The 18808-nt window shown below is 45.8% G+C and overlaps 1 protein-coding gene across 1 annotated transcript in view; it reads left to right on the top strand.

Moving 5' to 3' along the window:
* The first annotated feature begins 321 nt into the window (after positions 1-321).
* gnas (GNAS complex locus) overlaps positions 322-18808 on the top strand; it is a 353499-nt gene continuing 335012 nt past the window's right edge. The window contains exon 1 of the mRNA XM_063041591.1: positions 322-721. Within this exon, the coding sequence (XP_062897661.1) occupies positions 457-721 (265 nt within the window). The 5' untranslated portion in view covers positions 322-456. The remainder of the gene's footprint in view (positions 722-18808) is intronic.

Raw genomic sequence — 18808 nt, forward strand, 5'->3', positions numbered from 1 at the left:
TAACCTCCCTGGGTTATGGTCTCCTTTTCTAGGCTCTGTCACACCGACCCAGCCCTCCCCTCTTCCCTGGCCTTGGCTGTGGTCCCTGGGTGGGTGTCATGTCGACCCCCCGACCCCGACCCGTGGTCTCTTTCGCCTCAGGCTCAGTCCTCCCCTCCCTGAGCTGTGGTCTCCCCAGTCCCGTGCCCAGAACCTCCTTTCCCTGGGGTGAAGTCTCTCCATTCCTGACCTCTGCTCTCCCTGACCCCAGGGCCCTCCCCTTCCCTCCTCGGGCTGTGTTCAGCCGGGCCCTCCCCTCCCCTCCCCTCCCCTCCCCTCCCCGGCCCTGGGCCGTGCCCTCCTGCTGGATCCTGGTGATTCCCTGCGGCTGCGGCTGCCCTGCCTTTGATTGGCACGGGTGGGAGCGGCCGAGGGGCGGGCGGCTTTGCCTCTCACTCGACTCCACATTCTCTCACCATGGGGACGTGCTACAGTCTGCGATCGCGGCTCCTGGGTCCCCACGCCTCCTCCAGCCTCGCCTACCCGGGGGGCCGCACGGCCGGCGTTGGAGGCGAGGGCGAAGCCGGACAACACGAGCAAACTGACGGGCAGCTGAGGGAGCGGCTCCGGGCTGAGGAGAAAGCCCGGCTGAAAGCCGATAAGAAGCGGAGCCGGAGCATCGACAAGAGCCTGAAGGCGGAAAAACGCGAGTACAAGCAGACCCACCGGCTCCTCCTCCTCGGTGAGTCTCCCACCAGCGCTCCGCGACATTCACACAACTCTTCTCCTGTCATTTCGACCCTTATAGTGATCTGCACCCTCTATATTCTCAACCACGACCCTAACCCCTCATCCAAGCTTAGTGTGCCTCCCGTTCTCCCAGCTGTGTTTGTTATGCTGAAGGCTGGCACATGCCCTCAGCCCAGTAGGGTCGGGGAAGGGAGGGGGGCAGTGGTGGTCACAGCACTAAAAGTTATCATGAACTTGATAAACTAGCAGGGCCTGATAGGATCCGCCTCTGATCTTGGCAGCTCTCCTATCAGGCCTCCGATCTGCTGCGTGCCTCTGCATTAGACTTCAGGGTCTAAAGCTTATGCCGGATCTCACCCAACCACTGCTACAAAATGGGTCCAAGTCTGGCAGTGTTTCTCTTATCCATGACCCTGAACTAATTTATAACTCCCTGCAGCCTTCTGTGGATGCTACCTTCCTCTAGATCTTGTACCTTGTGCCTACATCACAGTTCTTTCCCCCAGCCCCCCACCCCCTTAGTGCCTGTAGCTTCAGCTACCCAGGTCTTGAATATCACCACGTTATCAAAAGCACCTTTTTAACCATGCACGAACTCAACTACTCTAAGGTCATCTTGTTTGGTTCGATGTCAATTCTTACCATTACTCCTCCGCTTGGAATATTATCGAGAATGCTGTGAAAGTGGCAAGATATTCTGTTGCGTCCTCTCATGCTGAGGCTGTTCAATTGCCTAACTCTATCTCTCTTGACTCCCCCACATCTCTGATAGGTTGTCTGTATTCAGTCCTGTGTCGCCAGTTTTTTTTTCAAATAAGCACTGCAAACGTAAAAGAAACACAAAATAATATGGAAAAACTCATCTCTTGCATTGTCTCTGGTTGAATGGGATCAGTCTAAAATTAGCATTGACGGTTATTTGATGCTCAGTGGGAAAAGAGCCTTTGAGGAAGCTGAAGGGCTCTATGCTTTTCATAATTGCATACAACTTGAGCAAATCTGCAAAAAAGTTGAAGTCAAGTTTATTGTTGCATATGTATCTGTAACAAAGAACACAATTAGAACAAAAAAAGTCTTATTGCAAAGTGATCAAAGTAGTCATGGTGTTGCTGAACAGTTAAAGCTGTGTTGGTTGTTTGAAGGGACATAGCTGTACTTCACCCTGGTGGTGTGGGACTTCGGAGGGTGGGGATCGTTGATGATGTATGTTGCCTCCTTGAGTCAGCACCCCCCATAGATACCAGAACATCAATGCGTGACTAATGATAGCAGCGCTAATCTTCTGGAGAAGCTACCTGATCTGATGAATGTCTTAGTGTTTTCCTTTTATCTGCTACAACAAGGCTTTGTCATCACCAGACTTAACCACTTAATTTGCTTTGGTTGGTCTCTCATTGTCCATTTTAAAGTGATGCTGACTGTGTTCGTGTTGCACTATTCAGTTTTCCCAACTGTGATGAGCTCTGCTGGCCAAAATTAACTCCTGTAGCTATTTTAAGATTCTCCTTGTGCCTTCTCTCTTCAACCTACACCTCTGCTTTCTGTCCCCGTACTTTCCAGTCCTGATGAAGGGTCCTGGCATGAAATATCAACTGTTTATTCATCTCCATTGATACTGCCTAACTTGCTGAGTTCCTCTAGCGTTTTGAATGTGTTGCTTTTCAACCATTTCCCATTTTCCAGTTCCCTCTTCCCTGTGGGCCCTCCACTGCAGCCTTCCTCTTCGACCAAACTTTTGATCAACCCCACCGCCTTGCCCCTTTATGGTTATCATATATCTGCTGATGCTTTCATGAAATACCGTGGGATGGTTCATTATCAGAATGTTTTGTGTCACGTGTTTAGTATTAATTTGAGGACCATTTTATTAATACATTCAAATAATCAACAATATCTCTGTCCTACTTTATGGGTTGGAGTGTCACAGAGGAACATAGTAGATGCTTTTCCCATCTTACATGCGTATCAATGCTTAGGACTGAATTGCCGTGGACACAGACTTGCAGTACCCCAAAGACTACTCGTTCACTCGGTAATTCAACATTCTCATTCATTCTCTCTCCCCCTCCCCCTCCCTCTCCCTCTCACTGATTTATGGTGTTAAAAACCTGTTGCTGAGCTCTTTTTTCTGAGCTCTGTGCCCAAAGAACCCGGGTCCCTGGGCATACGGCCAGCAGCCAGCTTACTGCTTTCGATCTTCCGTGTACTCCCACAACACAGCAGGCAGCGGCACCGACCTCGAATCCACCCGCCTCCAGAGCCACGAAAACCGGGCACCCTGAAGTCGTGCTAGTCTTCCAGCCTGTGTCCTTGGCATCTTCTCTTTCTTATTGCTCCATTCACTGGACAAAGATCTGCAGGTTAATGTTCAGGGTGAGAGTCTGGATACCATACGGTCATTATTGTATGGTATTGGGGGATTTTTACGGAAATGTTAACTTTAATTCTTTTTCAATGTTTGATTTAGTTTTATATTCTGACATTTCCATCCTTTACATTTTGGCTGCTGAATGTTTAAAATAAGAGAGGACCAGTAAATGGGTTGATCAACACCAGGGGTTGTGTTTCAAAGTCAAAGCTGAGTTTACTGTCTTATGCACAGTTGCAATGTAAAAACTACCTGTAATAGCCTCGGAAGCACACATTATCACAGAGGCAACATTCACAAGACAAACATACATTATATGCAATTTTTACAAGAAAGAAAAACACAATTAGAACAATAAAAATTCCATTTTAGTACACAGTGATCAAAGTGGTCATAGTGATTAGGGTTGTACTGGTTGGTTTAGAAAGTAAAATGTAATTTTACCAAGAAAATGTTTGAAGGAAAGTAGTTATCTTGAACCTGGTGCTATGTGAGTTCAGGCTCCTTGCCAGATTAGAAGATGCATGACCCGAACGGTGGGGATCTTTGATGATGGATGTTGCTTTCTCGTGCCACTTGCAGATACTACCAACGGTGGGGAGGGATGCGCCTGTGATGTATTGACTGGAGTCTACTACTCTCTGTAGCTTCTTACATTCCTGTAAACTCAAATTTTCTGTACCTGACCATGATGCAACCAACAGGAATTCTGCAGATGCTGGAATTTCAAGCAACACACATCAAAGTTGCTGGTGAACGCAGCAGGCCAGGCAGCATCTATAGGAAGAGGTGCAGTCGACGTTTCAGGCCGAAAGTTCTCCCCCTCCCCCTCCAACTTTCAAATCCCTTACTCACTCTTCCTTCAGTCAGTCCTGACGAAGGGTCTCGGCCTGAAACGTCGACTGTACCTCTTCCTAGAGATGCTGCCTGGCCTGCTGCGTTCACCAGCAACTTTGATGTGTGTTGCATGATACAACCAGTTGGAATACTTTCAGTAGTACATTTGTAGAAGTTTGTAAGCGTGTTTGGAGACATCCAAACCTCCTTAACTTCCTATGAAAATAAGTTTATGATTAATATAAGCAGAAGTTTGGTAAGACAACAGGATAGATTGTTGCTGTACAGCACTGAAGGGGGATAATCCTGAGGTTTATGGAAGGATTGATATATGCAATGAACTGATTGTATTCAGGTATATGTCAGTGATGTGTGCAGAGGTGGTTCTGGCACTGTTTATGCGAGTGGAGACATCTGTGTAAGTACTGAATTGAACATCCTGGTTGTTGTTGTTTTCTTTTGGAGAAGTACTCTCTTCCTTGGACCAAAGGTTGAGTTTAAATTTGGGGTTTGGAACGTTATCATCCTGTGACAAAAATTAAACAAGAAACATACTGAGATGTAAGGCTCACCTTATTATGACTTAACTCATCTAATATTCAATGGGTTTCATTGAGTATCTAGACCTGAAATGTTGTTCAGATTTGCATGTGAGAACAGGGTGGTAGGGGCTATATAGGGGTTTGATTTCTACCATGTGCGTGTACACACACACACACCGAATTGCAAATTCAAATACATCTTCTTCATTGTGGTTTATTGTCCCTTATATCCCAGTGGCAGCATTTGGAACTATATCAGCCTTGTAAATATATAGATCATAAAATATAGGAGCAGGATTAGATTAGATTCAACTTTATTGTCATTGTGCCAAGTACAGATACAAAGCCAATGAAATGCAGTTAGCATCCGACGAGAAATGCAAAGAATAGTGTTATTTACAGAATAACTGCGAATAAAAAGTAAGTGCTACAGCACACAAATATAAAAGTACTGAGACAGTACAATATGGGTGCAATACTGCTTAGCGCTGTGATGTGAGGTTCAGCAGGATCACAGCCTCAGGGAAGAAGCTCTTCCTGTGCCTGCTGGTGCGGGAGCAGAGGCTCCTGTAGCGCCTACTGGATTGGAGGAGAGGAAATAGTCCATGGTCAGGGTGAAATGCATCCTTGATAATGCTTTTCGCCCTGCCCAGGCAGCGTTTATGGTAGGTGTTCTCAATGTTGGGCAATTGGGTGCTGATAATCCGCTGGGCAGTTTTCACCACACGCCGGAGTGCTTTGCAGTCTGATATGGGACAATTGCCATACCACGCTGAGATGCAGTTGGTGAGTATGCTCTCAGTGGTACAGTGGTAAAAGTCCGTCAGTATCCTGGGACAGAGGTGAGCTTTCTTGATGCTCCGCAGGAAATAAAGGCACTGTTGTGCCTTTTTGATCAGGATGGAGGAGACAATTCGGCCCATCCTGTTTGCTATGCCTTTTAATTACACCTGATCTTTTTCCTCATTTTCATTCTCCTGCCTGCTCCCCTCCCCCAACCCCTTTACCAATCAAGAACCTATCAGTCTCTACTTAAAATACACCCAGTGACTTGGCCTCTACAGTTTCAAATTCAGTTTTACCATTCAAGAAGAAAGTCCTTCTCATCTCAGTTTTAGAAGTTTGTTTTGCCCATTACACAGCTGGCATATAGGGCAGCAATTAAGGTCCTCCATCTCTGGTGGTGTTCAGGGCTTCTTTCATCATATTCGTAGCTTCCTCTTGGTGTTCACTACTGACAGTCATGCAAGTCCCGGGTGGAGACTCAGGAATAGCATCGCGCTCAGATGTAGAAGGACTCTTCATTGCTGTTTCTGTAACAGTCTTGTTTTACCAGTCAGATTTGTTAGCCCAGAGCTGAACCCCCGAACCTGGAAGACTGGTGGACCACTATTAGTCTGGCCTCTACCTTTTGACCTGTTTGGCATGAGTGACCCTACCAAGAGCCAAAGCATAAAGCCCTGACTCCAGCCAACATAGCTCTCTGGGTCACTGAGGCATGCAAGCCTCCAAACCCTACGACAAGGTTGCGGTCCTCTTGGAGATCTGTTCTAAAAATACATCCCTTTATTCAGAGACTGAACTCATGGATGCTGGACAGACTCTCCCATTAATGGAAACGTCCTCTATCCATGCTTTTCAGTCTTCTTCTTGGGCCTTTAGCTGCCAGTGGAGCATAGACCATTGATGACCTCCTGTTACCATAAGTTACCATCATTCTCTGGAGCTGATGGTACGGTTGGAGTTCATCAATGCTTCTGCAATCCATTACATCCAGTGTACAGGGGATTGGCGTCACCGGAGCCCTATAGGCCAGCCTTACCCGTTTCCTCTCATGACGGGGACATAGAGTTGGACTTTGAGAGGCAGGTCTTTCAGTATTTGATGTAAGTTCCTTCTCACCCTTCTGAACTTCATTCAGTACATCAAATGCTCCTCATACGTTGGGCCTTTCATTCTTGTGAACCTCTCCTGGACCCTTCCAGAGACAGCATATCTTCCTTTAGGTATGGGGCCCAAAATTGCTCACAGTATTCCAAATGTGGTCTGACCAATGCCTTATCAGGCACAGCAGTGTGTTGTTTTGATATTCAAATCTTCTTGAAATAAATGCTTATATGTCTTTTGCCTTCTTCACATATTTGTCCTCTCAGAAGTTCTTCAGATTCAGAATCAGGTTTCCTATCACTGGGGCACATGTCGTGAAATTTGTTGTTTTGTGGCAGCAGTACATTGCATTACATAATAGTAAAGAAACTATAAATTACAATAAGTATATTTTTTAAAAATTATGTAAGTGGTGCAAAAAGAAAGGTATGTTCATGCGTTCATTGTCCATTCAGAAATGTGACGGTGAAGGGGAAGAAGCTGTTCCCAGAATGCTGAGTGTGTGTCTAGGTCCCTGTACCTCCTCATGATGGGAGAAATGAGAAGAGGGCATGTCCAGGGTGATGGGGTCCTTAATGATGGATGCCTCATTTCTGAGGCATCTCCTTTTGAAGGTGTCCTGGATGCTGGGGAGACTAGTGCCCATGATGGAGCTGGCAGAGTTTCAACTTTTTCTGCATCTTTTCCCATTCCTGTGCACTGACCCCTCCATACCAGACCTGATGGGCTGAATGGCCTAATTCTGCTCCTATGTCTTATGGTCTTACCAGACGCTGATGCAGAAATTTGAGAGTGTCTTCGGTGGCATACCAATCCTCCTCAAACTCCTAATGGAATATAGCCCCTGTCTTTGTAATTGCATCAATATGTGGGACTCAGGATAGATGTTCAGAGACGTTGACACTCAGGAACATGAAATTGTTCACCTTTTCCACTGCTGGTTTATTGTCACTAACATTAGTCGTGAAATTTGTTGTTTTATGGCAGCGGTCCAGTGTGGACAGAACAAATTACCATAAGTTACAATAAAAATAGTTAAAGAGGATTAGCAAGGTAGTGGCCATGGCTTCATGGACCATTCAGAATTTGATAACAGAAGGGAAAAAAACTGTTCCTAAAACATTGAGTGATGAATTTCAAACTCCTAAATATCTTCACTAATGGCAGTAATGAGAAGAGGACATGTCCCAGATGGTAATGGTAATGATTGATGCCATCTTCTTGAAGATGTCCTCAGTGGTGGGGAATCTTGTGCCCATGATGAAGCTGGCTGAGTCTACATCTGTCTGACACCTCCATACCAGGCAGTGATGCACAAAGTCATAGAGAGCATCTGTAGAGTTTTGACATACCAAGTCCCCTCAAACTCCTAATGAACCATCTACTCCAGGCATGCCTTTATCATGATTGCATCTATATAGTCATAGTCGTAGTCATACTTTATTGATCCCGGGGGAAATTGGCTTTCGTTACAGTTGCACCAGAGGTTCCAGAGGTCCAAGCAGTGTCGGGAGTAGAGCACTTGGAAGAGTTTGCTGGCAGGTCGGCGAAGCTAGTGTAAAAGGAGAGCTTCACAGGCGTTCAGAAATTCCAGAGGTCCAATCAGCGTCAGGAGCGGAGCACTGCAAATTAAATAAAAGCATAGAAGGGGCAAGCAGGGTGGCCATTATTGGGAGTAGGCCAGTGGTGAGAGTAGGAGCATCAGACTTTGACTCAAGAGGCTTCAATGAGAGCAGGCTGAGGCCAAAGGAACAGGTTAGAAGATTTGGTTCTGGTTGCCCATTGTACAGGGCAGGCAGGATGGCAGTAGAATGCTCCTCCTGTAGGATGTGGGAATTCACGGAACTGATGGTCTCCCTTATGACTACACCTGCAGGAAGTGCAGCCAACTCCAGCTCATGAAAGGCTGCGTTAAGGAGCTGGAGCTGGAGTTGGATGAACTTCCGGGAGGCAGAGCAATTGATAGACATGACTTTTTTGACCAGGTAGTTACACCCGTGAGCAGGATTCAGGGAATAGATGGGTGAACACAGAGAGGTAAAGGGAGAAAGAAGTCAGTGCAGGGTCCCCCTGTGGCCATTCCCCTCAGCAACCAGTATACCCCTTTGGATACTGCTGTTGGGGTTGACCTACCTGGGCAAGGCAGCAGCAGCCAGACGAATAGCTGTGTCGTCAGCTCTTAGCCTCAGAGGGGAAGGGTGAAGTCAGGCAGAGCAACAGTCATAGGGGACTCGATAGTTATGGGGACAGATAGGAGATTCTGCAGCAGCAAAAGAGATACAAGGAAAGTGTGTTGCCTTCCAGGTGCTAGGGCCCAGGATGTCTCTGAGCGGTTGCAGAATATTCTTGAAGGGGAGGGTGAGCAGCCGGAGGTTGTGATGCATGTTGGTACCAATGGTGTAGGCAGGAGCGGGGTACTGGTCCTGCGCAGTAAGTTTAGGGAGTTAGGAAGGAGGCTGAAATGCAGGACCTCCAAGGTGGCAGATCTCCAGGTTATTCCCAGTGCCACGAGCTAGTGAAGGTCAGAACAGGAAGATAGTGCGGATGAATGAATGGCTGAGAAGATGGTGCAGGGGGCAGGGTTTCAAGTTCTTGGACCATTGGAACCTTTTTTGGGGAAGGGGTGACCTGTACAAGTGGGACAGGTGGCACCTGAACTGCAGGGGAACCAATATCCTGGAAGGGAGGTTTGCTAATACTTTTGGGGAGGGTTTAAACTAGATTTGCAGGGGGTTGGGAACTGAAGTGAAGAGGCAGGGGATGGGGCGGTTGGCGCACAAGTTGTGTCAGCTTCTAGGGAGTTTATGAGGAAGGACAGGCAGATGATAGAGCAAAGAAGCACTCAGCCAGATGGTTTGCGGTGTGTCTATTTTAATACAAAGAGTATTATGAGCAAGGCGGATGAACTTCGAGCTTGGATCAACATGTGGAACTATGATGTGGCTATTACAGAGACTTAAGGAATGGCTGCTGAGTGTGCTAGGCTTTAGGTGTGTCAAAAAGGACAGGGAGTGAGGCAAAAGAGGTGGGGGCATGGCATTGCTAATCAGGGATAGTGTCACAGCTGCAGAAAAGGAGGAAGTCATGGAGAGATTGTCTACTGTGTCAATGTGGGTGGAAGTCAGAAACAGGAAAGGGGCAATAATTTTACTGGGTGTTTTTTTATAGACCCTCCAATAGTAACAGAGACATTGAGGAGCAGATAGGAAGGCAGATTCTGGAATGGAGCAATAATAATAGGGTTGTTGTGATAGGTGATTTTATCTCTCCTAATATTGACTGGTATCTCCTTAGAGCAAAGGGTTTAGATGGGGTGGAGCTTGTTAGGTGTGTTGAGGAAGGTTTCCTGACGCAATATATAGATAAGCCAACTAGAGGAGAGGCGGTACTTTATCTAGAATTGGGAAATGAACCTGGTCAGGTGTCAGATCTCTCAGTGGGAGAGCATTTTGGAGGTAGTGACCACATCTCTTTCTTCTTCACCATAGAGCTGGAGAGGGATAGGAGCAGAAAATTTGGGAAAATATTTAAACGGCATAGGGGGAAATATGATGCTATTAGGCAGGAACTTGGGAGCATAAATTGGGATCAGATGTTCTCAGGGAAATGCACGGCAGAAATGTGGTAAATGCTCAGGGCATATTTGTATGGCGTTCTGCATAGGCATGTTCCATTGAGGCAGCGAAAGGATGGTAGGGTTAAAGAACCACGGTGTACAAAGGATGGAGAAAACCTAGTAGGAAGAAAAGAAAAGCTTACGAAAGGTTCAAGAAACTAAGTACTGTTAGAGCTCTAGAAAATTGCAAGGGTGCCAGGAAGGAGCTCAAGAATGAAATTAGGAGAGCTAGAAGGGGCCAAGAGAAGGCCTTGGCAAGCAGGATTAAGGAAAACACCAAGGTGTTCTACAAGTATGTGAAGAGCAAGAGGATGAGCACTGTGAGAATAGGACCCATCAGGTGCGATAGTGGAAATGTGTGCATGTTGCCAGAGGAGGTAGCGGAGGTACTTAATGAATACTGTGCTTCAGTATTCACCAGTGAAAAGGACCTTGGCAATTGTGGATGACTTCTAGTGCAGCGGTCCCCAACCACCGAGCTGTGGACCGGTACCGGGCCACAAAGCATATGCTACCGGGCCGCGAGGAAATGATATGAGTCAGCTGCACCTTTCCTCATTCCCTGTCACGCACTGTTGAACTTGAACATAGGGTTGCCAATTGTCCCATATTTGTGGGACATCCTGTATATTGGGCTAAATTGGCGTCCCGTATTTCCCCCGCTAAGGTACAGCATTCCTATGAAACCTTTTGTGCCGAAATGGCGTGAAGCGAAGAAGCAGTTACCATTAATTTATATGGGAAAAATTTTTGAGCGTTCCCAGACCCAAAAAAAACCTACCAAATTATACCAATAACACATAAAACCTAAAATAACACTAACATATAGTAAAAGCAGGAATGATATGATAAATACACAACCTATATAAAGTAGAAATAATGTATGTATAGTATAGTCGGGAAGATGAAGGCAAAACCGATTTGTGGGGAAAAAATCGGCACGTATGCGCATGCACCCATCACGTGCGCACGTCACGCATGCGCACACAGGTGCCCGTGCAAGGCTTCATGGTCTTGGTAGTCTTTCCTGGGGTAAAGTGTCCCAGGATTTGACTGGTACTTTTGTCCCTTATTTGGGAGTGAGAAAGTTGGCAACCCTAACTGTAAAAGACATGTTGAGGTGAGTTTAACCCTACTTGAACAACCCCCCCCCCCCCGCCCCGGTCGGCTGGTCCGCAAGAATATTGTCAATATTAAACCAGTCCGCGGTGCAAAAAAGGTTGGGGACCCTTGTTCTAGTGGACGGAAATGCTTGAGTGTATAGACATTAAGAAAGAGGATGTGCTGGAGCTTTTGAAAGCTATTAAGTTAGATAAGTTGCTGGGACCTGATGAGATGTATCCCAGGCTACGGTGGGAAGCGAGGGAGGAGATTGCTGAGCCTCTGGAGATGACCTTTACATAATCAATAGGGACGGGAGAAGTACCAGAGGATTGTAAGACTGCAAACATTGTTCCCTTGTTCAAGAAAGGGAGTAGAGATGACCCAGGAAATTATAGACCATTGAGTCTGACTTCAGTGGTGGGCAAGTTGTTGGAGAAGATCCTGAGAGACAGGATTTATGAGCATTTGGAGAGACATAATCTGATTAGGGATAGTCAGCATTTCTTTGTCAAGGGCAGGCTGTGGCTGTGAACCTGATTGAATTCTTTGAGGATGTAACAAAACACATTGATGAAGATAGATCAGTGGATGTAGTGTATATGGATTTCTGTAAGGCATTTGATAAAGTTCCCCATGCGAGGCTCATTCAGAAAGTAAAGAGGCATGGGATCCAAGGAGACCTTGCTTTGTGGATCCAGAATTGGCTTGACCACAGAAGGCAAAGGGTGGTTGTGGATGGCTTCTATTCTGCATGGAGGACGGTGACCAGTTGTGTTCCGCAGGGATCTGTTCTGGGACCCCTCCTCTTTGTGATTTTTATAAATTAAGCTAGATGAGGGATTAGAAGGGTGGGTTAGTAAATTTGCTGATGATACAAAGGCTGGGGGTGTTGTGGATAGTCTGGAGGGTTGTCAGAGATTACAGCAGGACATCAGTAGGATGCAGAACTGGGCTGAGAAGTGGCAGATGGACTTCAACCCAGAGAAGTGTGAAGTGGTTCATTTCGGTAGGTAAAATTTGAAGACAGTATATAATTTTAATGGTAAGACTCTTGGCCGTATGGAGGATCATTGAGATCTTGGGGTCCGTGTCCATAATACACTCAAAGTTGCTGTGCAGATTGACAGTGTTGTTAAGAAGGCGTATGGTGTGTTGGCCTTCATTAACCATGGGACTGAGTTCAAGAGCCATGAGGTAATTTACAGCTATATAAGACCTTAGTTAGGTCCCATCTGAAGTACTGTGTTCAGCTCTGGTCACCTCATTACAGGAAGGATGTGGCTGCTATATAGAGAGTGCAGAGATTTACAAGGATGTTGCCTGGATTGGAGAGCATGCTTTATGAGAATAGGTTGAGTGAACTCGGTCTTTTCTCCTTGGAGCGACGGATGAGAGGTGACCTGATTGAGGTATATACGATGACGAGAGGCATTAATCGTGTGGATAGCCAGAGGCTTTTTCCCAGGGCTGAAATAGCTAACACGAGGGGGGATGGTTTTAAGGTGTTTGGAAGGAGGTACAAAGGGGATGTCAGAGGTAAGTTTTTCACACAGAGAGTGGTAGGTGCGTGGAATGGACTGCTAGCAAAGCTGATAGAGGTGGATGCAATAGGATCTTTTAATAGACTCTTAGGTACATGGAGCTTAGAAAGGTAGAGGGCTATGTGGTAGGGTAATTCTAGGCAACTTCTAGAGTAGGTTACATGGTTGGCACAACATTGTGGGCTGGAGGGCCTGTAAGGCGCTGTAGATTTTCTACATCCTATGTTCTATATGGTGGGCCCAGGGTAGATCCTCTGATTTGTTGATGCTCAGGAACTTGAAACCGCTCATCCTTTCCACCACTGACCCCTTCAATAAGGACTGGTGTACTGTATGTTTTCCTGATGTCCACAGTCAGTTCCTTGGTCTTGCTGACATTGAGTACAAGGTTGTTGTGACACCACTCGACCAGTTTTGCTCTGGTATGTCTCTGAGATTCTGTCATCAACAGTGGCACCATTGATAAATTTCTGGATGCCGTTTGAGCTGTACCTAGTCACACAGTCATGAGGGTAGAGGGAGTAGAGCAGTGGGCTAAGCACGCAAAAGACTATAAGACATAGGAGCAGAATTAGGCCATTCAGCCCAATAAGTCTGCTCCACCATTCCATCATGGCTGATCCCGGATCCTACTCAACCATACAACTGCCTACTCGCCATATCCTTTGATGCCCTGACCAATCAGGAATCTATGAACTTCCACTTTAAATATACCCACGGTCTTGGCCTCCACTGCAGTCCGTGGCAGGGCATTCCACAGATTCACTACTCTCTGGCTAAAACAACTCCTCCTTACCTCTGTTCTAAAAGGTCACCCCTCTGTTTTAAGGCTGTGCCCTCTAGTTCTGGATACCCCCACCATAGGAAACATCCTGTCCACATCCACCTTATCTAGTCCTTTCAACATTCGGTAGGTTTCAATGAGATCTCCCCATCCCCCCCCATATTCTTCTAAGTTCCAGTGAGTACAGGCCCAAAGCTCCAAATGCTCCTCATATGTTAACCCCTTCATTCCTGGAATCATCCTTGTGAACCTCCTCTGGGTTCTCTCCTTTCTGAGATATGAGGCCCAAAACTGTTGACAATATTCCTACTGTGGCCTGACTAGTGTCTTATAAAGCCTCAGCATCAACTCTTTGCTTGTAAATTTAATTCCCCTTGAAATAAATGCCAACATTGCAGTTGCCTTCTTTACCACAGACTCAACCTGTAAATTAACCTTCTGGGAGACTTGCACGAGGAGTCCTAAGTCCCTCTGCACCTCTGATGTTTGCACCTCCTCCCCATTTAGGTAATAGTCCGTACTACTGTTCCTTTTACTAAACTGCATTATTGTACATTTCCCAACACTGAATTCTATCTGCCACTTTTTTGCCCATTCTTCCAATTTGTCTAAGTCCTGCTGCAATCGCATTGCTTCCTCAGCACTACCTACCCCTCCACTTATCTTCATATTATCCGCAAACTTTCCCACAAAGCCATCAATTCCATTATCTAAATCATTGGCAAACAATGTGAAGAGTAGTGGTCCCAATACTGACCCCAGAGAAACACCACTAATCACTGGCAGCCAACCAGAAAAGGACCACTTTATTCCCACTCGCTGCCCCGGCCTGTCAGCCATTCCAGTATCCTTGCCAGTATCTTTCCTGTAGCGCCATGGGATTTTATCTTGTTAAGCAGCCTCATGTGTGGCACCTTATCATGATTGAGGTGTGTTCGTGCTGATTGTCAGCAAGGAGATGTTATCACCAATCCACACTGTCTGTGGTCTCCCAGGAAATCAAGAATCTATTTACAGAGCGAGATGCAGGGGCCCAGTTTTCTGAAGCTTGTTGATGAGTACTGAGGTGATGATGATGTTGAATGCCAAGCTGTAATCAGTAAACAGCAGCCTGAAACATGATTTGCTTTGGACCAGATGAGATTGCATCCACTGCAGATCTGTCGTGGCGCTGGGCAAATTGCAGTGGGTCCAGGTTCTTTCTGAGGCAAGAGTTAATTCTAGCCATCACCAGCCTCTCAAACACTTCCTCATAGTAGATGTGAGAGCTATTGGGCAATCGTCTTTGAGGCAGCTCACTCTGCTCTTCTTGGGTACTGGTATGATTGATGCCCTTTTGATGGAACTGGGAAGCTCCAACTGCAACACCGAGAGATTGAAGTTGGCCTTGATCACTCCAGGCAGTTGGTTGGCACAGGTTTACAGTACTCTGCCAAGTACACCATTGGGGCCTGACGCCTTGAGAGGGTTCACCCTCTTGAAAGATGTTCTGACGTCAGCCTCTGAGGAAGGGATTACAGGGTCACCAGATGTTATGGGGATTCTCACAGGTGTTGTTTTATTATCCTTTTCACAGTGTGCATAAGAGACGGTGAGTTCATTGGGGACTGAAGCGTTACTGCCATTTATGCTCTAAGCTTCCACCTTATAAGAAGTAATGGCGTGCATCCTTTTGTCTCTTTAACTTCACAAGGGATTGCCTTTTCACCTTCCGTGGGTCATACCTGGATTTACTGTAGGGTGCTGAATCGCTGACCTTAAGCACTACAGATCTAGCCCTCAGCAGCCAATGAAACTCATGATTCATCCACGGCTTCTGGTTTTTATTCGTTGGGTATGTTTTCAACAACTCACACTCATCCACGCTGGTCTTGATGAAGTTGGTGACAACTGTGGCAAGTTTATTCAGATCTAGAGATGAATCACAGTAGTAAAAATATATTTCTAGGAAATTTTGTTCATGCATCTGTAGTGTTGATTTTGTTACGTACCCCGTAACTGGGTTGCCAAACCAGCAGAAATGGATCACTCAGTTGGAGTCTGGATTACTAGAACTAAGAAAGATTTATTAAAGAAACAAGCAACACAGTACTCTAATCAAAAGGATAATGAATGCAACAGTTCAGCAATGATAAACATACATGTACACAGAATTAAGATAACAGGATCAATCAAGCTCTATCGGTGTCTAGGGGTAAATGACCAGTTTCAAAGTGACGCAAAGTTCAGTTCAATTTAGTTCAATTCAGTTCGCAGTAATCGCTGCCGTGGCGATGGACAGTGGGGGGAAGGAGAGAGAGAGCAAAACGAATGAATATTCAAGACGGCTTCCACACAGACCTTCGCAGTCAGCTTTCGGGCGAGTCCTTTGTGATGTCATCTGAGGTCACCGACCGTGACCCCCTCCGTTTCCAGATACGATCGTTTCTCTGTGGTGAACCCGGCACCCAGACAAGGGTGGACACACACCAGGTTCCCGCCGATCATGCCTTTCCACCCTGTGCGTCTATGGCCTGGTCCCGCAACTGGCCTTCCAAAACTTCCCACCGACTTGTGAGAGACGCACCGCTTCCAGGGTCTCGTTACCTCAGGTGTCGTGTGTCATGCCTTAGCGAACCTGTCCCTTTTTATCCCCCTGCTGGGGTATCGCCTGTCCATCACTTCAAACAGTTCAGGGTTCAAAGGGGGAGCTGCTCTTGACAGCTCTCCTTCCGTTACTCTCTCCCGTCCCTTCATTAACATCTCCGAATGCTGCTCCATTGTTTTCCTTATCTCTCTCTCTCCTGAAGACAGGCGGCAGACCAACTGCTGATCCCACTGATGCCAGCACAGGACAGCTAACATCTTAATCTATGTGTATTCTTGTCACAATTTGAGCCCTTGACCACTGATATTGGGTTTGTGTTGACACGTGGACCAAAAGGCAAATCAAGGAGGTCCGCATTTCTGCACGTTCTTTTCCTGGCTCTTTTGTTTTTTTAAGCATCCTGGTTTAGTGTTCCAAAGCAGAGGAAACCAACAAAAGTTGAAAGGATGAAGAGCACGTGGCAAATCTGTAGCTAAAGAAGAACTTGTGGCTTATCTGCACTTTTATTGTTGGATTGTGAGGGGTATGTGCTGAGCTGTCAAGAAATGCTCATTGACTATCGTAGAATCACTAGCCCTGCAAGTGCCGTGCTTGCTCCTGCTTCAGGGGAGTGGCTGATCACCACACACAAAATGCTGGAGAAACTCAGTAGATTAAGCAGGAAAATAAACAATCAACTTTTCGGGTCATGACTCTTCAGCGGGACGGGAAAGGAAGGGGGCAGAGGGCAGAATAAGAAGGTGGGAGAGTGGGAGGCACAGAAGATGGTACGGGATAGAGGAAGAGGTAAAGGACTGAAGAAGAAGGATAGCAGAGGGCAGTGAGCCATGAAATAAAGGGAAGCAGGTGAGGAACCAGAAAGAGGTGATGGGCAGGTCATGAGGGATGGGCAGAAGAAGACAAGGGCTGAGAGAACCAAGTGGCAGATCATGATATCTGGGTCAGCTGTTCCCCATAGGAAGGGAAGGAGATGGCAGGAATGGTTACCTGGCTTACATGTGGGTACTTGTCAATGGTTGCCTGGAGCCTGTGGTCTCTGAGCCATGCCGTTACTTGTAGAACATAAAGCAGAATATGGGAGGTTGCTGTGGCTCACTGTAGAGGGTAACAAAAGGGAGAAAGGTGTAGCTATCCATTGCCTTCCACCTCCCCACCACATCATTTGTGGGGCCCTTGGAGTGGTCCAAAGTTGAGAAAATTGAATGATTCACTCAGCAATGATGGATCCTTAAGATAAGATTCGCCACAGTCCAGAGCTCTCCATGACTGGTGTTGTCCTTGTGAGCAAGGGTTGTGAAAAAATAGTAGAGGTAGGGGTGAGTGGTGGATGGAAGCAGAAGTGCTGCAGAGAGTTCTTTGCTGGGAATTATAATTTTATTGCCAAGGACAGTGTAAATAAGAGGAGCTTTTCACAGTGTCTGGCTGACTTAGCTTCACATTTTACAGTTTAAATAAACCTGCATTTTCATTTTCAATATAAAAATAACTGCTGGAGAGACAGGCAGTGGTTGTCTTGAATTTTTTGAAAATAGAACTACATTCTTGAGTACAGAGACGGACAAAATGAGTGGGTGAAGAACTTGAAGCCCTGTCAAGGGTTTTCTGTGTTCTACATCTCTGTTTCTGTCTCCTTTGTTCCTGCATCATTAGTTCTTGTTTTTTCTTGAAGGAACCATGCACTGGTGTCTCCACCCACCACTTGGGGCCACAAAAGTGATGTGGGTGAGGAATTCTGGCAAGGAATTTAGTTGCAACATGCGCCCATTCCATTGGCTGTCCTTCAGAGATACTGATGGATAAGAGGATAATTTGTGATGATTCTTTTTAAACCACCGTTCCTCCCTATCCAATGCCTGTGCAAAATTTAGAAGGTTATGTTCTAAGTACACTTAATCACCTCAACTGGTTCTGTAAAGCCAATTAAAGTAATTGTAATCTTTCTCTCAATTTTGCCTGTCTGTTGACCCTGTGAATTTTCACTGTTGTTACCCCTTCACCCTTCTCCCGGGGATTGATCCCATGAGTAACACAGCAACTGATGCCCAAACTGCAGAAATGAGAATTAACAGTGGGGTTTAGGAGATCTTTGAATCACATCTATTCATTGTTCAGAGCTTCCTAACATCAACTCCCATTAAAATTTTTAGGCCTCCTGGCTTTTGTAACACATCATTTTCCCATTCAGCAGAATATAGCGAGAGAACGAGCCTTTGGTGAACATGGAAATGACTGACTATTTGCTCTGTCAATTGTGCCTAAAACTATTCTACTTTAAGTAACTGGAATTGATTTAGTGCTAACAATTTGTATTATCTAAGTAATTTGTTGGGGAAGTAATCCTGATTTTCTGAAGAGAATACGGAAGCTGACCTCTTTGGCTTGCCATAGTTCATCAATTTTTCCATAAGCCTCAAACTGTCTGCCACTCATAAGCAGTATAGGAGTGACGATATTGACACTGCTCTCATCTATTTACGTATCACATGATTAGGACACACTTTGGAATGTTATTTTTTTAAGATAAGTCATTTGCTTGTTTGGATAACAACACTTAAGCTTCAAATTATGTGTATTAACATATATATCCGCAAAGGGAAAATGTAGAGAAGGAAGTTTTTTGGTGAAAGTTGGAAAACAACTTGTTATGAGTTTCTCTGCTATTTCATTATGTGAAATATTCACTTGTGCAACCAATTTAGCTCAATAAGTTGACATTAGAAAACTCACTTTTATATCTGTTGTGTAAGATAACAAGGCTGTAGATTGTTTAGTAACCAAAGGCTGTAGAGTAATCATCAATCCCACTTTCTCGT

The sequence above is a fragment of the Mobula hypostoma genome, chromosome 2 (genome assembly GCF_963921235.1).
Source record: "Mobula hypostoma chromosome 2, sMobHyp1.1, whole genome shotgun sequence".
Classification (NCBI taxonomy): Eukaryota; Metazoa; Chordata; class Chondrichthyes; order Myliobatiformes; family Myliobatidae; genus Mobula; species Mobula hypostoma.